Source organism: Chelonia mydas, chromosome 2 (genome assembly GCF_015237465.2).
Source record: "Chelonia mydas isolate rCheMyd1 chromosome 2, rCheMyd1.pri.v2, whole genome shotgun sequence".
Taxonomy (NCBI): domain Eukaryota; kingdom Metazoa; phylum Chordata; order Testudines; family Cheloniidae; genus Chelonia; species Chelonia mydas.
The window spans coordinates 94,457,941-94,484,152 of NC_057850.1; the positions used below are offsets into that span (position 1 = coordinate 94,457,941).

General features: G+C 38.5%; 1 protein-coding gene across 3 annotated transcripts in view; it reads left to right on the plus strand.

Annotated features, from left to right (window-relative positions):
- DOK6 (docking protein 6) overlaps positions 1 to 26,212 on the plus strand; it is a 437,516-nt gene that overhangs the window by 193,177 nt on the left and 218,127 nt on the right. For all 3 annotated transcript variants that reach the window (XR_006288609.1, XM_037892901.2, XM_037892902.2), the window contains exon 2: positions 4,180 to 4,287. Coding sequence is in view for 2 of the 3 variants with exons in the window: in XM_037892901.2 (XP_037748829.1) it covers positions 4,180 to 4,287 (108 nt within the window). In the remaining variant the exon portion in view is untranslated. The remainder of the gene's footprint in view (positions 1 to 4,179; positions 4,288 to 26,212) is intronic.

Consider the following 26,212-nt stretch of genomic DNA (forward strand, 5'->3'; position numbering starts at 1 on the left):
TTTTACTACAGTATATTAATTTAAACTTGATTCCTACACTGAGATCATTATGAATAGCTTCTACAATTGCTTATACAGCAAACTCAACACACTCCTGATAGTGGTCTACGTTCAGGGCAATTTACCGTTAGATCCACCCGCTGGCAGTTGCACCAGTGCCAAATTCAGAGTTAATATAACCTCCCTACTCCTACTTGATATTCCCCTGCTTATACATCAAAGGATCGTAGTGAATTAACTAAACGAAGGCCACAGGGGTTTAACTAATCCACTTTAAATTCACACCTTTAGTTAATTTGGATCAATTTTCCTGATTGTCCAAGTGGAGATATGCCTGAAAATTGTCAGCTCTTTGGGGCAAGGACTGCCTTTTACTACGTGCATGCTCAGTGTCCAGCACCTTGAGGTCCTGATCTAGGTTGATAATAGAAATAAGTAATCATAATAACAATGGAAATGTTTTGGAATGCTATTAAAATAATTAAATGACAAGTCCATGTCAATATTACTTTTTTATTTTTGCATAATGTGTTTCTCTCTTAACTAGAATAGAAAAAATAACTGATTTGGAGTTTCATTCATAACCCAGTCTAAAGGTTTTTTGAAGTTCAGAAGTTGCATTCCTATTCTACGTTTTGTCTGGAAACAGAAATACCAAAATACTGTAACAAAGTTTTTTTACTAATACTTATCACCTACATCCTTCTTTTTACCCATAGGTATCAAGGATTTTTATATAAACTTTTAAATACTGGGGGATAAATTATGGTTATGGTGAAGTTAATGGCAATTTTGCTCTTGACTTCAATGGAGCCAGGATTTCACTTTAGATCTATTTAAAACAGAGGTGGAAGTGGCCTTCTTGATTCGATGGGTACACTAAACTGCTGAGGAGGTGTTGATCACCCACAGCAGCACTCTCCTCCCTAGCACCGCAGCCCTAATCCTGGTTTATGTGGGAGGGGAGGCCCTGGAGGGTTGAGGGAGTTTGGACAGCAAGCCTGACCCACACTCACCCCACAGCAGTGGCTCCTGTCCCTATGCTGTATTTGAATGGATATGTGTACGTGTTTAGCAAAATAGGACTCTCTCGTTTATACTTGTAAATGAGGATACAGGAAGGGTCCAATCCTGCTATATACCAAGGCTCTCTTGAGAGGTAATGAGCATCTTCCATTCTCATTGACTACAATGCTTGGACCCTAGCAGGATCTTCTCGTCACACCAGGGATAAGTGCCTATAGGACTCCATGGATGAGACATTTCTGCACCCCATTTTATTTTCAGTAATATGTCATTCAGTCACACTTTCAATATCTCGTCCACCTACAGCACTGGCAGGATTTGTCAGGATCCCCAGCAGTACTACAGCTATAACAAAAAAAAGGGAGGTAGACGGAGGTTTGTGTCTGGTGTTCTTGTTGAGGTGTTCAGTAAACCAAGATGTGTATTTTAAAAAATGGGTTTAAAATGACCAAAGTCCCTGTTTGAACAATAAGAGGATAGCAGTAGAAATATACTTCCAAACTCCTGACCAGGATGGCAGTGGTGATTGTAAAGTGCTCAGGCAGAAAGCTCAACAATAATTTGCAATTTCAGCTATACTCATGCTGACTGGGTATGTGTCACCTCATGAAGGAATGCAGAGAGAAAATTTCCAGATACATTAAATGACTGTTTCTTGGAGCAGCTGGTCCTGGAACCCACCAGGGGACAGGCAATTCTGGATTTAGTCCTAAGTGAAAGGCAGGATCTGGTCCAAGACGTGAATGTAGATGAACCACTCAGTAATAACAACCATAATGTAAGTAAATTTAGCATCATCGTATGGGGGAATACCAAAGAAACCCACCGCAATAGCATTTTACTTCAAAAAGGGGAGCTACACACAAATGAGGAAGCTAGTTAAATAGAAAAGGAACAGTCCAAAAGTGAAATGCCTGAAAACTGCATGGAGACTATTTATAAACACTATACTAGATGCTCAAACTAAATATATACCCCAAATAAAAAACAAACAAAAAAAATGAAACCAGGTACCAAAAACATACCACTATGGCTAAGCAGCAGAGTACAAAGGCTGTTAGTAGCAAAAAGGCATTCTTTAAAATTTGGAAGTCCCAAATCTTGGTGAGAAAAATGGAAAGGAGCATAAACTCTGGCAAGTTAAGTGTAACAGGTTTGCAACACAGGCTAAGAAAGTTTCTGTGTCCTTATCTACTTGTTCAAATTCTAACAACATTTTTTTAAGTACATCAGAAGCAGTAACCCTGCCAAACAGTCAGTTGGGCCGCTGGACAACTGGAGTGCTAAAGGAGCATTCAAGGAAAACAAGGTCATTGCAGGGAAGCTGAATAAATTCTTTGCATCAGTCTTCATTCCAGAGGGTATTGGAGAGAGTCCCACAGCTGAGCCACTCTTTTTAGGTGACAAATCTGAATAACTGTCCCAGATTTAAATATTAATAGAGGACAGTTTGGAACAGATTGATAAATTAAATAGCAGTAAGTCACCAGGACTGAACAGTATTCACCCAGAGTTCTGAAGGAACTCAAATATGAAATCGCAGAACTACTAACTGTGGTTTGTAACCTACTGCTTAAATCAGTCTCTGTTACAGATGACTGGAGGTTAGCGAATGCAACACCAATTTTTATAAAAGGCTCCAAAGGCAATCCTAGCAATTACAGGCCTGTAAGTCTAACTTCAGTACCAGGCAAAATGGTAGAAACTATAGTAAAGATCAGAATGACCAGACACATAGATGAACATGGTATGTTGAGGAAGAGTCAACATGTTTTTGTAAAAGGAAATCATGACTCCATATTGGACTTCTTTGTTGGAGTCAACAAGAATGTGAAAAGGGTGATCCAGTTGATATAGTATATTGTACTTTCAGAAAGCCTATTGTACTTTCAGAAAGCCATAGGCTCTTAATCAAAGTAAGTAGTCATGGGATAAGAGGGAAGGTCCTCTCCTGGATCAATAACTGGAAATAGGGGAAAAGGTCAGCATAATCAGTCATTTTTCACAATGCAAAGAGGTAAATAGTGGGGTACCCCCAGAATCTGTACAGGAACCTGTGCTATTCAACATATTCATAAATTATTTGGAAAAGGGAGTGAATGGTGAGATGACAGAAATTTGCAGATGACAGAAAATTACTCAAGCTGTTTGGCAGCTTGGGGGAGAGCGGAGAGCAGCAAGCGGTGGGCGGGCAGGCAGGGGCCGCAGAGAAGGGGTGGAGAGGGGGCTGGAAGAGATGGAGTGAGGGGTGGGGCCTTGGGGGAAGGGGCAGAGTGAGGGCAGGGACTCGGGGTGGAGCAGGGGCCTATGAAGGGACAGGTAATAGAACAGAAAATATCATAATGCCACAATATAAATCTGTGGTTTGCCCACACTTTGAATACTGTGTGGAGTTCTGGTCACCTCATTTCAAAAAGATAAATTAGAATTGAAAAGGTATAGAGAAAGGCAAAAAAAATTATAACAGAACAGCTTCCATAAGAGGAAAGATTGAAAAGACTGGGACTGTTCATCTTAAGAAAGAGGTGACTAGGGGGAATATGATAGAGGTCTATAAAATCATGAATGGGGTGGAGAAAGAGAATAGGGAAGTGTTATTTACCCATTCACATAAACACAAGAACATGGGGTGACCGAATGAAATTAATTAATTGGCAGCAAATTAAAGCAAACAAAAGGAAGGACTTCTTCACAGAACACACAGTCAACCTGTGGTACTCGTTGCCATCGGATGTTGTGAAGGCCAAAAGTATAACTGGGTTCAAAAAATAATTAGATAAGTTCATGGAGAATAGGTCCATCAATGCCTATTAGCCAAGATGGTCAGGGATGCAATCCCATGCTCTGGGTATCCATAAACTTTCCACTGTCAGAAGCTTGGACTGGACAAGAGAGGATGGATCACTCAAAATTGCCCTGTTCTGTTCATTTCCTCTGAAGCATCTGGCACTGGCCAGTGTCAGAAAACAGGATACTGGGCTAGATGGACCAGTTGTCTGACCCTGTAAGGGTACTCTTAATATCTTTAAACTGAGGGCTGTTTTATGGGAATTTCTTCCCACGGATCAGCTGAACCATATAATTTAGGACTCTAATGTTAATGAGCTTACATAAGAAAGCGAGAATAATAGAGTTCCTTCATTTTGCTTGCAGATTTTCAGGCGATGCTGGTTGGTTTTCAAGAAGGCTTCTAGTAAAGGACCCAGAAGGCTAGAAAAATTTCCAGATGAAAAAGCAGCATATTTCAGAAATTTTCATAAGGTAGGTCATGCCCTCCCACAAGTGTACATCTGCTTGGGCATAAGGTGCTTCTGATATGTAAACTCTGGATAAAGATAGCATGACCAAGTTGAAGGGTGTGATCCTGAGATCACTGAAGTTAATGGTAAAATTCCTATTGATGTCTGTGTTGAAGAATCAGGACTTTATGTTTCTGTCCAGATAAGCAAAAGAAGTTTATTCTCTTTGATATAAGTATCTGATCTCTACATTAATGTTTGCCTTGAAAATATGAGACTGAATTTACTAAAATTTTGTACAAGGGTGTTTATGTCAAATATTCAACAATTATAAATTAAACATCAAACCGATTTCAGAAGATGCTAAATGTACCGGTTGTAAGTTCTAGTGAGATCAATACTGCTGGAATATTAAACATAATTTTCATAGAAATTATAATTTTTCATAGAAAAAGCACAGTGGGGATTTTTTTTGAGAGAGAGAGAAAAAAATCAGCATTATTACTAAATTGGCAGTCTTGATTGAATGAGCTCCTTATTGCTTTCTATTTGTCACAATCAGTTCTGTGGTGGAACCCAAGAAATTTGAGAATGGGCTTTCCATTCCTTTTGCTCCGGATTCTTAACTCGCCAAGTGGTGCAGCAGCGATGTAATAATAAAATGACATAATACTTTTCATTTCTATAACCATCTTCTGTCCAGGGATCTCAAAAGGCAGGATAAACATTTGGATTTAACCTCACAACAGCTCTATAAATTAGACATTACCTCACAGTTAGACATTACCTCATTAGCTCAGGGTCAAACTGAAGCACAGAGGTGACTTACCCAAGATTGCACAGTGAGACTGTGAAGGACTCAGGAGTAAAAATCCAGATCTCCTGAGATCCCAGTCTTGTGCTTTCCATCACAGGAGGACAAATTCACATTTCAGTTCTGATGAACTGGGTCCACCTTTTGGCACCTGTCACAAGGGAAACAGATCAGGTGGGTCACCTACTATTTCCTGGTGGATATTTGTTCACCATCCCCTCCTCCCCACCCAACACACAAATAATTTGGCATTAGTGGAAGTCGCTGTTAATGAGAGGCCCAGTACTCATATAACTATGATGTTGTGGGTTAGGATCAGAGCTCTGTAAGGAATTTTCACATTGCCCAGTGCAAGTCACTGATCTAGTATTCTCATTCTTAGATGTACCAAGTCCCCACCAAGCAAAAATAGTCCTCCTCCTCTTTAAAATGCAAGTGGGACAGTTTGAATTGGAGATGTAGGGCAAACACCTTCCCCTTCTTTCTGGGCTGCTATTATTGCCTATTTAAATTCTCTTTAAGTAACGTTGTAGTTTTTGATATCTAAAAATGACTACACTGCTTTATCATTAATCAGAGACAATTATGTCCACTATTGTTCATTTTACTGCATTAACATGATTGCTCTATATCCCTTTATGTACTTTATATTCCATTTATTTCCATCAAATATCCACAGATGGCTCACAACTGACATCAAGAATGACTTGCATAGAAAACAGCTGTGATGTCACAATAAAATTACATCTCCAGATAGGGAAATAAGGAGTAGGAGTAGACAAACTCTTCGGAAGCAAATATCTCTTTTACTTGAAAATGTCTTTATCGATGAAAAAAGCAGGACAGGATTTAAAAAAAATAGATTAAAATGGCTAATATTTAGAAGTACCTTTCATCCAGAAGGCACCAAAGCACTTTTCAAGCTGATTTGTCAGCTATATATTTTATAGAAGAAACAATTATTTAATAGGGCATCAAAATAGTATAGTCCTGTAGGACAGGATGTGAAGAGTAATACCTTGTCCTGTTTCCATGAGTGGTGGAATTTTATTATGCATGGAATATATGTGGAATATAATTATCCAAGTACAAATTTAATCAGGTCACCAGGGTGACATCCCCACTTTGTAAAAATTGTCATTAAATCAGTACACACCACAAGCAAACAGGAGTTAGAGAATTTACTTCTCATCCACAACAACATTTCAGAGAGCTTCCATGAGGCACGAGTAGCTTATTAAGAAGAGCTTAATGGCAAGTAGTTAATGGGGGGAACTTGGTTTCTTTCTTTCTTAGATTTGTTTAGACATCTTCTGTTCATTGTGTCAGACTGACCCTGTGGAATGATTTTGATGTGTGAGCTTGGTGTGACTGGTATAGATATTATTTTTACAGATTACCAGTCATTTTCTGCTGGAGTTTATCACTCTCTCTGCAGTTGTGATAATTGTTTAGTTAGTATTCTTATTTATTATTTGTATTACCGTAGTGTTGAGAAGTCCTCATTAGACCAGGATCCCATTTGCTAGGTGCTGTTTTCTTGTTTTGGTATTTCTTCAGTTCTAGTTTCTTGACACACAATTCTTTTGTAACTAGTACAAGATTAATTGTCTTTGGCTCGAGAAATAAGATGTTAACCATAAGGGTTTTTTTCTTTGTCTCTACACTTGAGATTTTAATAAAGTATGGTCAGTTGCACTGTAGCATTCTAACAATGCTAAATATGGATCCTTTTAAATTTTTTTCTATTTGGACAAACTTCTGCTAATTCATTTTGATTGTCTAGTAAGGGCTTGAGGTGATGTGATTGAACTGATGTGTGTATATATATATATATATATATATAATATATATATATATATATATATATATATATATATATATATAAAGGATAAAGCGAATCTCGCAAATTTAATGTCAGTATTTGTTATTAACTCATCTAGAAACCCAGCGGGAATAAATTATGAAACGCAACATGTTGTGCAACTATTCAGTTTCAAGAAAAAATAGAAGTGGTCTGCTATTCAATGGTAATCTTTCCCATTTAATTCAAATAGATCTGCACCAACTGCAGACCGAGGGCAATTAGGAATATCATGAAATTTCAGAGATTATTTTGCATTCTGATTCCTTTATTGAGTGCATATTTCACCCATGGATACCGTATCTTTGATGGCAGCATTCACAACTGTCCAGAATGAGACATTTCAGACTCTGTTCTTATATTTTTCAGTACCCACAGGTGCATTGTTGATTATGCTTAGCATTTCTTAACTCATGCTGTATTGTATTATGACACAATGTCCTTTGTGCAGAAATTTCATCTCTAGTACCAATATGTACAATTTTGTGCATGATAACTGATGGTGGTGGTTGTTTTTCCTGTCTGTCATCTGTTTAGGGTTAATCTCTCAATCTCTTGTAAAATCAGGTCATTTTGTATTTTTTTTTCAGCTAATCTTACCAAACTTTTTCAAAACAGCACATGAATTATATTTATTTCAGTGTCTTTTTCCCACAGTTCCTTGCTGTCCCTATTTATAGTTGTTCTTTAAAGCATACTGGCATAAAGAGCTCCTTACCAAGCCTATGTTTCACAGTTAAGGAAGCTTTTGCAATTTCTTGATGACTTTCTGAATTTTAGGTGGTACTTAGAACAGTGGTTTCTTTAATATGGATTCTAGTGGTTTATGGCATGTCTTCCCTCAGCTGATTTCTTCCTATTAACGTACTTATAAAACAGTTCCCAACAATGCACAACATTGTCAGCATTTCTTTTTTAGTCTGAGCATACTTCTGTTGCATTTAAATCAGTGCTTAGGAACTATTCACCACTAGACAGTTGTCTTGGAGAACAACAATCCCCAGTCCAGGTGATCTTGCACTGATTTTAGGCTCTTCGTTAATATCAAAGTATTTCAGAACAAGTGGTTCCCTGACAAATTTAAATTCCCTAAGGCATTTTTCTTGCAATCATCCCTTGACAATCTGTACTGCCCTCAGATGACGTAATTTGAACATTTATTTGTGAAAATTGAGTGATTTTTGTTTGTTTGTTATAAGATGTGAATTTTAGGCCTCCATATTTAGGCACTTTCTATTTGCACAATTACCTATCCTATGTCCACTCTCCTTTTTAGAACATAAGAATGGCCACACTGGGTCAGACCAAAGGTCCATCCAGCCCAGTATCCTGTGTTCTGACAGTGGCCAATGTCAAGTGCCCCAGAGGGAATGAACAGAACAGGTAATGATCGAGTGATCCATTCCCTGTCGCTCATTCCCAGCTTCTGGGAAACAGAGGCTAGGGATACCATCCCTGCCCATCCTTGCTAATAGCCATTAATGGACCTATCCTCCATGAATTTATCTAGTTGTTTTTTTAACCCTGTTATAGTCTTGGCCTTAACAACATCCTCTGGAAAGAGTTCCACAGGTTGACTGTGTGTTGTGTGAAGAAATACTTCCTTTTGTTTGTTTTAAACCTGCTGCCTATTAATTTCATTTGGTGACCCCTAGTTCTTGTGTTATGAGAAGGAGTAAATAACACTTCCTTATTTACTTTCTCCACACCAGTCATGATTTTATAGACCTCTATCATATCCCACCGTAGTTTTCTCTTTTCCAAGCTGAAAAGTCCCAGTCTAATTAATCACTCCTCATACAGAAGCTGTTCCATACCCCTAATAATTTTTGTTGCCCTTTTCTGAATCTTTTCCAATTCCAGTATATCTTTTTTGAGATCGGGCGACCACGTCTGCACACAGTATTCAAGATGTGGGTGTACCATGGATTTATATAGAGTCAATATGATATTTTCTGTCTTATTATCTATCCAGTTCTTAATGAGGCCCAACATTCTGTTCGCTGTTTTGACTGCCACTGTACATTGAGTGGATGTTTTCAGAGAACTATCCATAATGACTCCAAGATCTCTTTCTTGAGTGTCAACAGCTAATTTAGACCCCATCATTTTATATGTATAGTTGGGATTATGTTTTCCAATGTGCATTACCTTGCATTTATCAACACTGAATTTCATCTGCCATTTTGTTGTCCAGTCACCTAGTTTTGAGAGATCCTTTTGTAGCTCTTCGCAGTCTGCCTGGGACTTAACTATCTTCCCTAACATACTTTCCAAATAAATGATCTCATTCATCCAATCTGGAATATATTCATATTCAAGTCAAGTTTCTTCTGACTAGCATATTGCAGAATATTTCAATATTTTATTATGTTGTTGCTTATGTTTTATCCCAATCAGCAGTTACGTCTGCCTCATTTAGAACCTCAAAAGTTTGTGACATTATTATTATTATTATTAACATTGGTTATTATTAATATTAATAGCAATGGTTGACTGCAATTTCAAAGGGAAGTTGTTTAAACATATATCCACCAAAAGAAGGATTGGAAATTCTGGGTTTTGCATTTTCTGTATTGAGTTAGTCTTGCCTAAAAACATTGGCTCATATCAAGCCTGAAAATTCTCTTTCATTCTGAAGTCTAGACATGTGTTCCTCAACTGTTTTAATGCATAATGCTCATGGTTTCTTATCTTAAAACCTCTGGATCTATCAAATTCTTAACTTGTTTGGTTTTGTTACAGTTGCCATTCTGTTAGCCCAAATGTTGATATATGAACTTCTATTATACCATCTGGTCAAGTTCATTTTTTACTTTACCTGTCAATGCAAATTCTCAAAGAGAACTAAATAGCTTCCCCCTAAAAAATAAGTCCCTTTAAGTTGTCTCAATTTCTAATCACTAGTCAGTTTTGAAAATCTGGACCAAACTTCCTAAAGTTTCATCTCCAAAATAATTATTTTGGACACTATCAAAAGACCGATTTTGTACAATAATGCTGATCCACCATAAACAATAGCATCAGAAATACAGAAAGATAATTGTCTAAATAATATTTTTGAAAACATGTTTGATTGTTTTTGGAAATTCCTAAACAAATATCTCTAAAGAGCCATTAATATGATGATTACTTTTATAAACCTTTTCATTCTTAGGCTGACAGACTTACTCAGATGCATCTGTGGTTTTCAAAATGTCCCTCTTAGGTTTCCTAAGATTGTGGAAACTTCAGTTCTCGAGTAAAGTTTTCAAAAGTGCCTAAGAATATAAGAATGGCCATACTGGATCAGATCAGTGGTCCATCTATCCCAGTATCCTGTCTTCTGACAGTGGCTAGTGCCAGATGCTTCAGAGGGAATTAACAGAACAGGGCAATTTTGAGTGATCCATCCCCTCTCATCCAGTTCCAGCTTCTGCCAGTTGGAGGTTTATGGGCTCCCAGAGCATGGGATTGTGTTCCTGACCACCTTGTCTAACAGTCATTGATAGATCTATCTTCCCTGAACTTATCTAATTCTTTTTTGAACTCAGTTTTACTTTTTGCCCTCACAATATCCTATGGCAACGAGAACCACAAGTTGATGCATTATGTGAAGAAGTACTTGGTTAAGTTTGCTTTAATTTTGCTGTCAATTAATTTCATTGGGTGACCCCTAGTTCTTGTGTTTATGTGAAGGGGTAAACAACATTTCCCTATTCACTTTCTCCACACCATTCATGATTGTATAGACATCTATCCTATCCTCCCTCAATTGTCTCTTTTCCAAGCTGAACAGTCCTAGTCTTTGAACCTCTCCTCTAATGGAAGCTATTCATTTTTGTTGATCTCCTGTGCACCTGTTCTAATCCTAATGTATCTTTTTTGAGATGGGGCAACCAGAACTGCACACAGTATTCAGTACAACGTGTTTACATTGTGGCATTATGGTATTTTCTGTTTTATCATCTGTCCCTTTCCTAATAGTTCCTAACATTGTTCGTTTTTTTGACTGTCGCTGCACATTGAGTGGATGTTTTCAGAGAACTATCCACAATGAGTCCAAGATATCTTTCTTGAGTGGTAACAGCTAATTTAGACTCTATCATTTTGTATGTGTAGTTGAAATTGTTTTCCAATGTGAATTACTTTGCATTTATCAACATTGAATTTCATCTGCCATTTTGTCACTTAGTTTTGTGTGATCACTTCATAACTCTTTGAAATCAGCTTTGGACTTAATCACGTTGAATAATTTTGTATCATCTCCAAATTTTGCCGCTTCTCTGTTCAACCTTTTTTCCAGCTCATGTATGAATATATGGAAGAGCACAGCTCGCTGTACAGATCCTTGGGGTACCCCACTATTTACCTCTTTCCATTGTGAAAAATGACCATTTATTCTGACCCTTTTCCCTATCTGCAGTTACTGATCCATGAGAAGATCTTCCCTCTTATCCTATGACTCCTTGTTTGCTTAAGAGCCTTTGGTGAGAAAGCTCTTAAGCAAACATCAAACAATGAGTTTCAAAAGCTTTCTGAAAGTGCAAGTACACTATATCAACTGGATCAATCTTCTCCACATGCTTGTTGACTCCTTCAAGGAATTCCAGTAGATTGGTGAGGCATGATTTCTCTTTACAAACACCATGTCGACTCTTCCCCAATATACCATGTCCATAATGTGTCTGATCATTCTGATCTTTACTATAGTTTCTACCAATTTCCCTGATACTGAAGTTAGGCTTACCAGCCTCTAGTTGCTAGGATCGCCTTTGGAGTCTCTTTTAAAAATTGCCATTTCATTAACTACCCTTCAGTCCTCTGGAAAGGGACTGATTTAAGTAATAGGTTGCATACCATGGTTAGTAGTTCTGCAACTTCATATTTGAGTTCCGAAGTTCAGAACTCTTGGGTGAAAACCATCTGGTCCTGGTGACTTATTACTGTTTAATTTATCAATTTGTTCCAAATTGTCCTCTATTAATACTTCAATCTAGGACAGCTCTTCAGATTTGTCACCTAAAAAAAAGTGACTCGGGTGTGGGGATCTCCCCCATATCCTCTATTGTAAAGACTAACCCAAAGAATTCATTTAGCTTCTCTGCAACAACCTTGTTTTCCTTGAGTGCTCCTTTAGCACCTCCCTTGCCCATGGCTCCACTGTCTGTTTGGTAGGGTTCCTGCTTCTGATGTACTTTTGCTGTTAGTTTTTGTGTCCTTAGCTATTTGCTGTTCAAATTCTTTCTTGTACTGTCTTACACTTTTACAGTTGATTTTCCAGAGTTTGCACCCTTTTATTTTTCCTCACTAGGATTTGACTCTTTTCAGTAGTGACTGTAGCCCAGGTTTTTAAAGGTACTAGGTATTGCCATACTAAATGCTGCAACCCTAGCTGATTTAGGAGTTTAAAAGGCAGATTCTCAATGTATTTAGGCACCAGAATCTTGTTTACAGTGGAGATTTGGCACCTAAAGACCTTTTAAAAATCTGCCCTTAAGTGCCTAATTTATTTTTGGAAATGACACTTAGGTGTTGCAGTGCTGAACATAGCAATGCCTAAATGCTTTTAAAAATCTGGACGTAAGTCGTTATTGAAAATGGGTCTTAAGCACTCTTGAAAATGTCAACTGCTTCTCCCCCCCCCCCCACTTTAGTCCTGTGTTTTGAAAATGCTATAGTTAATCTTTGAGATGAGAAACCATCTTTACTGAGTTTATTTGGAGGTTATGGGAAGATGAAAATATATATTAGTCAGGAGATAGCTGCCCTGGAAGTGATAACTGATTAAAGTGAACCTCATTTAAATGAGTAATCATTTGCAGAATAATTTAATATACTGAGTGTTCTGCACACCAAACCATAAAATTTGCAGTAATTATCAGCCCCCTTTTAAATATACAACTATCTGAATAATGTCATTGTTCAAAACAGGCATTCTGTGTACCAAAAAGCAAATTACAAAATATAATTGGAACTGTGCAGTAATAAAGCTGTTAATAGCGTTTCAGTACATCAAAGGGCAGAATATAAACTAACACAGTGAAATCCCTTCAACTAAGAATGTATTAAAGCAATACAATTGTTTTCTCCCTGCTACAGTGTAATTGAGAAAGCAGCTTTCTAACATGCTGACTGAAGAGTAGGGACCTGACTGAACTCTTACAAATTTGGGCCCAAATGTTGCACATGATTACACATGTGTAGTCCCATTATCTGCTCTTGTGTGGAATTGTTTGAAGTTTGCAGATGACACTAAACTGGGAGGAGAGGTAGATAAGCTGGAGGGTAGGGATAGGATACAGAGGGACCTAGACAAATTAGAGGATTGGGCCAAAAGAAATCTGATGAGGTTCAACAAGGACAAGTGCAGGGTCCTGCACTTAGGACGGAAGAACCCCATGCACCGCTACAGACTAGGGACCGAATGGCTAGGCAGCAGTTCTGCAGAAAAGGACATAGGGGTTACAGTGGACAAGAAGCTGGATAGGAGTCAACAGTGTGCCCTTGTTGCCAAGAAGGCCAGTGGCATTTTGGGATGTATACGTAGGGGCATTGCCAGCAGATTGAGGGATGTGATCGCTCCCCTCTGTTCAACATTGGTGAGGCCTCATCTGGAGTACTGTGTCCAGTTTTGGGCCCCACACTACAAGACGGATGTGGAAAAATTGGAAAACATCCAGCGGAGGGCAACAAAAATGATTAGGGGACTGGAACACATGACTTATGAGGAGAGGCTGAGGGAACTGGGATTGTTTAGTCTGCGGAAGAGAAGAATGAGGGGGGATTTGATAGCTGCTTTCAAGTAGCTGAAGGGGGGTTCCAAAGAGGATGGATCTAGACTGTTCTCAGTGGTAGCTGGTGACAGAACAAGGAGTAATGGTCTCAAGTTGCAGTGGGGGAGGTTTAGGTTGGATATTAGGAAAAGCTTTTTTACTAGGTGGGTGGTGAAACACTGGAATGCGTTACCTAGGGAGGTGGTGGAATCTCCTTCCTTTAATATTTTTAAGGTCAGGCTTGACAAAGCCCTAGCTGGGATGATTTAATTGGGGATCGGTCCTGCTTTGAGCAGGGGGTTGGACTAGATGACCTCCTGAGGTCCCTTCCAACCCTGATATTCTATGATTCTATGATAGGGGATTTTGCTTTGAATTAATTGTAAGGTAGACAGGGCAGTTAAGTGAAAAAAATATATACAGAAAAGGAAAGTTAGCTCACCAGGTGCTTTCATATAAAACAATTAGGTCTCAATAATAACAAGTCAGATGGCCTAGGTGGCCAAACTACTGTATCTGATTTGTATGTACTCGGGGGGGGGGGAGGGGGAAGGGGTGCGGGGGGAAGAGCAATACGATCATAGTCGTGATTAGTTTGCTTTCGTCCTAAATAGGCTGTTCTCTTTAAGACCCTTTATTCATTTTTTGTAATATTTGAAGGATGTGTAGTGAATGACATGGAATTATTGCATGAAGAGAAAAGATTGCCTCATAGTTAAGGCAGTTGAATACTGCCCTGGAGAATTAGATCCTATCTCTTCCCCTGCCACAAAGTTCCTATCAGGCCATTTTTAACCTAAACTTTTCAGAGGTATCACGAATTATGCGTGACTTGTTTTCTGGGTGCCTGACTTGGCTGGAGTGTGGAGCACTTAGAGCTGCAACTAAAGTCAGTGAGATCTTTGCTTTGAACACGTAAAGTAATGTCTGACGGTAAGTATGCTGAAAAGTCAGGTCCTATGTGTCTCATATCAGGCATCCAAGTTAATGGACAAATTTTGACTTCAGTCTCTCTGTGCCAATACTCCTGTAAAATAGGGATATTACCAACCCTTCACCTTACACAGATGTGTTGTGAAGATTGTGAAGCATTCAGATACTGTATTGATGAGCAGCATAGAAAATCCTATGGATAAATTAACAATTCTTTCTTTGGGGCAGGGTTTAAATAGTGTGCAGCAAAGGCATGGTCCACACGTTCAATATTTATGCTCATTGTTCAATAACTGCTCAGTCACTGAGCCCTATCCATCATGTGCATGGAATAGGGCAGGGGTCCTATGGAAAAAAAATAGAATGTGATCAAGTAATAAAGACTGTATCATAATGCATACACACAAGGTTATGAATAAAGCTTGCAGAGGTAACCTTAATTCTAATATTTCCTAGCTTTGGGATGCTTGATGTTGCAACCAAAATATTCTTTTACCATAGGGTTTTTTGTTTTATTTTTAAAGTGTGTAACACATTAAAGGAATTGACTACTTTGTGATTATGCAAGTAGGAGAAGTGAACAGCATAAACAGGAAAAAGTAAATTTGAACTATTTCAAACTTAACCATCTAACATACTATCAGTACCACCAGTAAGGAAATTTTGTTTTTTAAGCATGTATGATTTTTAACTGGAATGACCCCCTTAAAAGCTACATTGCATTTTGCTAGGCGAATCATGGAATGAGTATAGATTTAGGTTTCTCAAATGGGAATGCGAACAAGAAATTTCCTTAATAGCAAACAGGTACAGACATCACATCCAAACACATTAAGGTGGAGTATGATGCTGGGGAAGACATTTAGGTTTATTGTCACTTTCACTCTGTGGTAATAAACAGAGACTAAATATAACAAGCCTTATGTGTATTAAAAGGCTCCTTCATGTATTTGGTATGTTTACTGCAAGAGAGCCCTTCTAGAGTAAATAAAAAAAGAACAATTTATTATGAATATTGCTACAGAAATTCTGTCTGTAATTTTTACTACTTCATAGAAGGAAATTTGAAATTCAAATCACTGGCTGATGAAGAATGCTATTAAAAATGCATTAGGGTTGAAAATGTAGCTGTAGATAATTGTCATAACAGATATTCTAAACAAATTTATCCCCAATGACAATTAAGCTAAAAGAATATTCATATAATCAGCTAATAAATTTCATTTAATTTTGAAACAGATGCAATAGAAACAATAAAAAGAAGTTTTAGAAGAATAAATACTAGAAATGTTTTTTTTTTTTTTTAAATGCAGAAATCCCAGACGAAGGGTTGTACTTTCATTTCAGAGTCTTTTTCACTTTCCTCAAACCACCATGTGCTTCCTTTCTCAGTATCTTTTGGGTTTCTAATACAGAATATCCTCCTCTTTTTCAGACAACTTCTAAATGAAATTAGTACAGAATTCTGATAGGCAAAATATTTTTAACTTCTTTGTGCTGCTTCATATATTGTAATGTAAAATGCTTGGTATAAAAACCTTTTATATCTTTTACCTAATTGATTATTGTAGCTTTCGGATATACTATAGGAAATTCCACAAATAATATAATATGATTAATTTCTTGTACGTGGCAACTATAATGATTGTAAATGCATACATTGGTTGCCTTTGCATTTATAAAAAGAAAAGGAGGACTTGTGGCACCGCAGAGACTAACAAATTTATTTGAGCATAAGCTTTCGTGAGCGCTCACGAAAGCTTTTGCTCAAATAAATTTGTTAGTCTCTAAGGGCCACAAGTCCTCCTTTTCTTTTTGCGGATACAGACTAACACGGCTGCTACTCTGAAACTTTGCACTTATAGTTAAAGATTCCTAGGGCTTGTCTTCATGTACAGTGCTACAGTGGCGCAACTGCACTGGTGCAGCTGCACCGCTGTAGCACGTTAGTGAAGATGCTTCTAAGCCGACGGCAGAGCTTCCTGGCGGCGTAGTTAATTCATCTCCTCGAGAGGCAGTAGCTGTGTTGTGTAGTGTAGACCTGGTCCTAAGTGCCTACGTCACTCTTAACAATGGGACTTAGGACGTATCTACACTGCATTGCAGGATGTGAATTGCAGAGCACAAAGATGTGTGGCACTCTTTTCCAGGCCAGGGTGGATACTGTGGCATGAACTAAAAGATACACGTAGTTCACATTAACATAGTCCACACTATGGTTGGAGTAGATATAGCCAAAATCTCTCATACTGCTTAGGGCTTGTCTACAAGAACACTTATTTTGCGGCAAGCTGGGGTATAAATCTATCCTGCCCTGGCCTATTGTGCACTTAAAGTCCCTGTGCACTCTGCTGCTACACACTAAATGTTCCACAGTGCACTTTAATCTAATTCCCTTTCAAACAGGGTAGATCAAATTTTGGTAAAAAAAAACTTTTAGTGTGTGGCAGCAGGGTTCACATAGACACATAATGTGCAGCAGGCTAATGAGGGCTAGATTTACACCCCAGTTTGCCACCAACTAAGTGTTCATGTAGTCAAGCCCTTAAGTGTTTTGAAAATGTTAGCCTTATTGTGGTAACTTTATATTTATTACAATGTATTTTATAAGATCACCAATCCTGCAAAGATTTATGTCCATGATTAATTTTAAGTGCATAGAACTATTTCTGTTTAAAGTTAAACACATGCTTAAATGATTTGCTGAATCAGGCCCCAAATCTCTTAATTTACTTGTGTGAGGAGACACATCAGTGCTAGATGCTAGGCCCCGATTCCTCAAGCACTGGAGATTCAGGCTCATCTGAAGTGAAATCTTCAGATGACAGAAACCTGGAAGGAGCTGAAGGGCTGTGACAGCCTATAGTGGAGTCTTGAATCAGTAACAAAGGTGAAGTCTGAGACGGAGGCTGCATCTCAGCATCCTTTTGAAGTCAGTGATACTATATGCAGGCTCAGTAGTCTACCCACATGGAGCACCTTGACCCACTCAAAGACTTAAATTGTGGATGCAAATTATGCCGTGAATTTTGTATACCTGAATTTTGCAGGAGTCAGTTAAAGCCATGCCAGTCCAACACAATACACACAGATGTGTCTCATTTTAATTTGTCGCATGACAAATTAAACCTTTAAAAATCATTGGGGCAAATTCTCACCTGATTTAAAATGGGGTAAATCAGATTTATGCTCTGAACGTTGCATGATTTCAGAAGTTAATCAACACCTACTCCTACTGAAGGAAACTGTGAGTCTGGATTTACATCATTTTAAAGAGCAGAATTCAGCAGTTCAGTAGTTCCAAAGACGATTATGTTGTTAAACCCTAATGAAAATATTCTGCTATACATACACAAGTTAATTATTAGTCACAATTTGTTCTAAAGTAACTTCAAACTTAATAAATAGCTGTTAGTGACAGATCTGGAGTTCTGAAAATGGTGTCATTTTTAGCAAACCACGGGCAACATTTAAAAGTTGGAAAAGTATATTTACTTTTGATTTTACTCAAACTGAAATTTCATACATCTTTCAGAGGAAAAAAAAATACTTTTGCATTCAGATCAATTATGAAAAGTTTGGACCCAAATGGACTATTGGACAGCATTATGATGGATAAAAGATGGAAGCTGACTGGCATACTCTACTAGTATTGTCATACTGTAGTAATTTAAATATATTATTAAAAGTGAAATAATTTCACCATTTATGCAGTTCATGTATTACTGTCTGCTTGGATGATTACACTAAACTGATCAGTTTTCCATTTCTGTTTCTCAGACAAAAGCACAATGCTATTGTGTTTGTGTTCCCATCACATCAGGGGACTGATCAGTTTTAAAAACCATCTTTATTGAAATTTGGAAAGAAGAGAATGAGATGTTTGCTATTCATATTTGGTTTTGTTTTAAACTCCCTCTTCCCCACATCCTCAAAACTACTTTATTTTTCAAATCTAAATTTGGATTCTAAATTGCAAGGTTCTTTTAATCAAGTTATGGCTTATTTAAAACATTTCCAAACTCTCAGTTCTCCCTGAGGTTTTTATATTTTAATCACGCACCAAGATGATTGTTCTATGATATTCAATTTGTGAATCAAAATGAATGGTACAGTTTGGAAAATATATAGGGTGGGGGGAGTTGTGGAGGTTGGGCTTTTATATTACAGTTGATTAATCTTGTCTGCAAAGTATTTTTTGAAGTATAAAGGCAATTCTTTTTTCAGTAGCTATAAAAATAATAATTGGTGATTAAAATGAGAGAGATCACAACTAGGCTTTAAACTCCATTTTACAACCGCAGACTATTGGCCAGGAACACTGTAACCCCAGTGGCTGGCTGATTTTACGGATTATGCAGCAGTTGTTCAGTTCTGGAAGCATTACAGCAGTATACTTCAAGAGACATTGCTGTGATGAGGGCTCTGCCTTATTGCCTAATCAATGCCAGTCTACATGAATAATTTGCAATGATCAAGCAGATTTGGTAGACCTGAGTTGTAGAGACTATGAAGCACTTACTATATGTTGTGAAATATATAGCAAACCCCGCCATCAAATGATGGTTGTTGTTTTTTTTTTAATTTAGATTTCATGGAAATAAGACAAAAGAATTCTGGAATGGATTTGTTTGAAGTTTTATGGTAGCTGGACAGGTTTTGCATCATATGGTGACAGGGTGCGGTAGGGTGAATTTCCCGGGAGTCAGTTTAATGATGATATTAATGATGCTCTGTTAAAGGTGAGGATCAATCAGTTTTACGGTTCAAATGATAAATACAATTTCCAGGGTTTTTTAAAATTATTTAAATCCTAAGAATAAATGAAAGATTTTTATTTATTTTTTACTCAGTTCAAAATTTACAATAATAAAGATTGCATTCTCAAAAATAACTGAAGAATTTTGATCTTTGGAATGTTTCAGTTGTTTTAAAAGATCAAATTTTAAAATCAAAAGGCAATAGGAAATAAGAGAATGTTCATTTTCTGAGCTGTGCATATTTTCTCCAGTCAAATTTTCTTGTAGTGGCCTTTCTTGACTGTACCTTGTCTACGTTTTGTATGTTTATTCTTTCTCACTTATTTTGGGCTAGTCTCTCTCTCCTCAGCTTTTTCCATTCATGAGGCTTGAGTCACCCTCCTGTTATGTGAGCTCGCCAGGATGGAGGCTGTCTATGTTGGGCCTGGAGGCAGGTGCTTGCAACCCTTTCTCTTCAGTCCAAGTGCCTGGAGGCATGCCCTGGGGAGCAAGGGTGGAGGCCACTATGTGTCTCCCTGGCAGAACTCCTGGAGGATGGCATTACTAGCACTACTGCCTCCCCTGTCCCAGGGGGAAATTCCCCCGCAGGGTGAAAAGAACTGTGCGCTCAGTCAGTAGGCTCTGGTCTTGGTTTACATTTTCTCTCATTCCTCTATTCTGTTCTTCTTCCTTCATAGTTACTTTGTTGATACTCTCTTCAACCTTCCTCATCTAATTCTGTGTGATCTTATCTGTTCTCTTGTTCTCCATTCAGTTTTGTCACTTTCCTTCTAAAACAGGTTTTGCAGTATCCAGATTTTTTAATATTTTTTTGTTCAAGCTTGTTTTTCAGCCTTCCATATCTGCGCTTGGCCACACGCTGTGCTCTTATCCATAAAAAGCTGCACTGGAGCTAGAAAAATGCATTTCATCTTAATTGCTCTGGTTAGCGGGGCAGGATTTGCTGTCCCATATTGGTTGAGTTCAGCTTCTGCAGATATCCTGAGATATTCACAGATCTGGGACACACATCCCACTGTAAACCCAGACTTTTGCATTTCCTCAGGTCTCCTTGCTTCTCAATGACCACATGGCCTCCTTTAGAGCCACAAAGCTATGCAACTCCAGCACAACCTCCCCTTGGTGTCAGTAGGGTTCAGTCATGTAAAGGGAGCTACTGCTGACTCAAGCACTGTGCAGTTTTCTGTTTGGATCACTGTACATCTAGCAGTTGCTCCTTCCATTTCTTGCAGTGTTGTCCCTTTTGGAGTGAGGGACTTCTGCAGTTTCTGGGGCCCAAGTAAGAATGCAGCAGAGCTGCTGCCCTTTGTCATTCCATTGGTTTTCCCTTCCTCATGTCATTATATGCTTGGTCTTGCACAGCAGATGGTAGCATATGGGCCATTATTCAGATAGCAAAGGGTGAACACTTACAGTTTGCTGTCCTTTTCCTCTACTTCTATCGTTGTTGTTAATAGAAATGTAGTGACAGGAAGCTAGTGGCATGCTAGAAAATAGAAATCCATTCATGTCAATTCAAACCTTTCCTTCCGTCCAGGCAATTTCCAGGAATCTGTGCAATGTAAATACTGTGAGGTATATGGACTCTCAAGAACATTCCCTGTCCCGCTTCCAGATACCAGGCACATTTTTAGAATGATGCAAACAGGACATGCCTAAGAATAAAATGTTTGGTGTTTTTCAATTTCCTCTGATGATACTAGGGAAAAGTTGAAAGATCATACTCAAAGAGTAGTTATCAGTGATTCACTGTTAAACTGGGAAGGTGTACCTTGTAGAATCCCACAGGGCTCAGTCCTGGATCCAGTACTATTCAATATTTTCATGAATGACTTGGATAATGGAGTGGAGAGAGTGCTTATAACATCTGCGGGTGACACTAAGCTGGAAGGGATTTCAAGCACCTTGGAGGACAGGATTAGAATTTAAAATGATCTTGGCAAATTGGACAAGATAAAATTCAATAAAGACAAGTGCAAAGAACTTCATTTAGGAATCTTACAAAATGGGGAATAAGTAGCTAGGTGGTACTACTGCTGAAAAGGATCTGGGGGTGATAGTGGATCACAAATTGAAACTTCTTCAAACATGTTAAGAACAGCTATAAAGAGGACTGTGACTAATTGTTCACCATGTCCACTGAAGGTAGGACAGTAAGTAATGGGTTTAAACCACAGCAAAGGAGATATAAGTTAGATATTAGGAAAACCTTTCTCACTATAATCTTTCAAAGGAGGCTGTGGAACCCCCATCACTGGAGGCTTTTGAGAGCAGCTTGGACAGAAAACGGTAAGGGATGGTCTAGGTTTACTTGGCTTCAGTGAAGGGTCTTGGACTTGATAACTTCCCAAGGTCCCTTGAGTCCTACATTTCTATAACTCTATTTATTGTTTTTGCATGTCTTCATTATCTGTTTTTGTTTGTCATAGGGCTTTATTTTCTAACTATAATAGGCCTTCACTGTGGAGCAGTGAGATGTTTAAATATATCATTTTAGGATCATGTTCCTGGATTTGAGTAATATACACAGACAAGATTTATTTGCATAAATGAATACTGCAGCTGAACTCTTTTGTAACTTTGCAAGGCATATATTAAGACATTTCTCCACTCCCCTGTAAATCTCAATTCCACAGTATAACCTGGTTGAATAAGAAAGTAATTTTAGTAGAGTATTAAGTAGACAAAATGGAAATGAACTCATTTCAGTGTGATTGGTTCAGCTATTAGTTAGTCATCCCATTTTGTATCTGTGCAATTCACTGCGTCTCCTGGTATGTAGGATTTTACATTTATTATAATCAAATCTCTTATTGTTGCCTGTAGACCCCACTGCTCTATTATTAATTATGATTATTAATACAATACAGTATTAACAATATGTTCTGTGCTTCACAGACAGATATGAAGACTGTCAGTGTATTGATCCATCTATTTACCTGTATATCCCGTCACCATAATAACAAAGCACCTGTCCTGAAAAATTTACAGTTTATGCAGAGATATAAATGAAGTAGGTATAACCAAAAACATTGCAACTGAATGGTGAAGTTAAGAATGTATGTTGTTAATTCCCTGGTTTTTGTGTGATTGATTTTTTTTGCATAATAGATTTTTTTTATAGTAGATTAAAGGGGATGGATGGTGAAGCTCATATCACCAGTTTGGCTTTGTGTTGTGAACATAAGAATGGCCATACTGGGTCAGACCAAAGGTCCATCCAGCCCAGTATCCTGTCTACCGACAGTGGCCAATGCCAGGTGCCCCAGAGGAGTGAACCTAACAGGTAATAATCAAGTGATCTCTCTCCTGCCATCCATCTCCGCCCTCTGACAAACAGAGCCTAGGGACACCATTCCTTACCCATCCTGGCTAATAGCCATTAATGGATTTAACCTCCATGAATTTATCCAGTTCTCTTTTAAACCCTGTTATAGTCCTAGCCTTCACAACCTCCTCAGGCAAGGAATTCCACAGGTTGACTGTGTGCTGTGTGAAGAAGAACTTCCTTTTATTTGTTTAAACCTGCTACCCATTAATTTCATTTGGTGGCCCCTAGTTCTTATATTATGGGAACAAGTAAATAACTTTTCCTTATTCACTTTTTCCACACCACTCATGATTTTATATACCTCTATCATATCCCCTCTTAGTCTCCTCTTTTCCAAGCTGAAAAGTCCTAGTCTCTTTAATTTCTCCTCATATGGGACCCGTTCCAAACCCCTAATCATTTTAGTTGCCCTTTTCTGAACCTTTTCTAATGCCAGTATATATTTTATGAGATGAGGGGACCACATCTGTACGCACTATTCAAGATGTGGGCGTACCATGGATTTATATAAGGACAATAAGATATTCTCTGTCTTATTCTCTATCACTTTTTTAATGATTCCTAACATCCCGTTTGCTTTTTTGACTGCCGGCAGCACACTGCGTGGACGTCTTCAGAGAACTATCCACGATGACTCCAAGATCTTTCTCCTGATTAGGTGTAGCTAAATTAGCCCCCATCATATTGTATGTATAGTTGGGGTTATTTTTTCCGATGTGCATTACTTTACATTTTTCCACATTAAATTTCATTTGCCATTTTGTTGCCCAGTCACTTAGTTTTGTGAGATCTTTTTGAGGTTCTTCACAATCTGCTTTGGTCTTAACTATCTTGAGCAGTTTAGTATCATCTGAAAACTTTGCCACCTCACTGTTCACTCCTTTCTCCAGACCATTTATGAATAAGTTGAATAGGATTGGTCCTAGGACTGACCCTTTGGGGCACACCACTAGTTACCCTCTCCATCCTGAAAATTTACCATTTATTCCTACCCTTTGTTCCCTGTCTTTTAACCAGTTCTCAATCCATGAAAGGATCTTCCCTCTTATCCCAAGACAACTTAATTTACATAAGAGCCTTTGGTGAGGGACCTTGTCAAAGGCTTTCTGGAAATCTAAGTACACTATGTCTACTGGATCCCCCTCGTCCACATGTTTGTTGACCCCCTCAAAGAACTCTAATAGATTAGTAAGACATGATCTCCCTTTACAGAAACCATGTTGACCTTTGCTTAACAATTTATGTTCTTGTATGTGTCTGACAATTTTATTCTTTACTATTGTTTCAACTAATTTGTCCGATACTGACGTTAGACTTACCGGTCTGTAATTGCCAGGATCACCTCTAGAGCCCTTCTTAAATATTGGCATTACATTAGCTATCTTCCAGTCATTGGGTACAGTAGCTGATTTAAAGGACAGGTTACAAACCACAGTTAATAGTTCCGCAATTTCACATTTGAGTTCTTTCAGAACTCTTGGGTGAATGCCATCTTGTCCTGGTGACTTGTTACAGTTAAGTTTCTCAATTAATTCCAAAACCTCCTCTAGTGACACTTCATCTGTGACAATTCTTCAGATTTGTGGGTTTATTATCTCTCCTATTTCGATGTCATTTTCAAATATGATCACAATTGAATTCATACCAAAGACACACCCAATGAAGACATGGGAGTGGATGTTTAAGGTGCTTGTTCTTGTGTAGTGTCTTTTTGGATGGGGGGGTTAGTTTGTCTAAAAAGGCTTTGGAAACCCTTACAGACAGAGGCAACACCATGTGCTCCCCCAGAGTTCTGCCTTATATTTTTATTTGTATTTCTTTTTTTGCAGGGAGTGGGTTCTAAATATGTGATTGCACAGTAGTTTATTTCAAAACAGGGATGTCAGCAATAGCGAGCTGTCCCCGTTTACCCTTTGTCACCCTGGTGCTGACCTACAGCGACCCTCCAGCCACAATGGGTCTGTGCATGGGAGGCAAATGCCGCACTTGCCAGAGGCTTGCAGGAGCCCGTGAGGCCGGGCACCTGCCCCGATGTATGTTCGTGTCTTGCACAGAGACCTGGGGGGGATTTAACCAGGGCCACAGGGTGGCTAATGCGCAAGAGTCCCTGGCTGTGGGGGTGGGGGAGAGACAGGGGGGCTTGGAAGCCACATCTGGAAACCACCTAGCCTCCAAGGGCTTGGGGCAGGGCTGGGGCTGCCCAACTCCTGTGTATGGGTTTCTTGTTGACTCAGAGCCGGCCCTACACAGCAGGTGGTGGCCCTCCCCTCCCCACACACACACTATCAAGAGTTACACATCATCTCTGCATAAAGAATGCTAGGTTGTGCTATCAAGAATTTCAAGACTTCCATATGTTTAATCCCTGTAACAGAAATAGCTCTATATACCATCTGAAATTGGTCTTTGGACAGCATTGTGAGACATTGCATCAGAGACCTGGCTTGAAAAAGAACAAGATTCTGGATTCAGAAACATCACTAGACATAATAGAGATCAGTCAGTGCTGCAGAAACAAGGGCCATATTACTGTGAAATAGATACTGACTTAATAGAAAAATCGGCAGTAGTGTTAACTCGTACACTAATATGTAGTGGAGTACCAATAGATGATCATAGTGACTGATCACTAGAACAAAATTACCCATTCTAAACAACAACAAAAACATTCTGGGGATACCTAAAGTAGCTTGACTATGCATTAGGCTGGCCAGTCGACATTGTTTACACGAGGGATAGAAGTAATAATCTAGTGTGCAAGCTTTCTGAAGTGGGCCAACTCATGGCTTTTGATTTATAATGTAAGGAAAATACTCTTAATATTAAGTTTTTGTCACAGTCATAGGAACACCAGTGTCCTGATGACTGTGAACCTGAGTGTCCGTTGAACAAGAAAGCAAAAACTGTACTTTTTTCCTTGTATTTTTTTCACAGATTCGTAGGCAATGAGGCTAGGAAAGACCATTCAGTTGAACATATTGAATGTGGCAGAGCTACTTTTTGATGAATGTGGTAGTGCTTGTTAATATATATTGCTCTATATCCCAAAATGTGTTATAGGATTTCTGAGATGACCAGGTGGAATGTCAGGAGGAGCATCGTTTCAACACTTCCCCTCCCCCCACAATCATAAGACCAGTGATTGCAAGCTGTTAGGGCTGAATTGGTCTAACTTCCAAACAATGGAGCAACTCTCACAAGGGCATTCTCTTAGATGGCTTGACAGGTAGAGTGGGGAAAAAACAATCTGAGGTAAAAGAAAGACTTCATACTAGGCCTGTAATGAAAGCCATTGAGAAATATGAAAAAGACAAGGTGTTTCTGTTATTGAACCAAAATCTGTTGGTGGGAGAGACAAGAAGTTGGTCCAATAGAAGATATTACCTCACCCACATCTCTCTATTGTCCTGGAACCAACACAAGTACAACAACATTGCATATTTTGAGAAATATAATTGCGCACAGGCACACACAAGGATGAGAAAGAGGA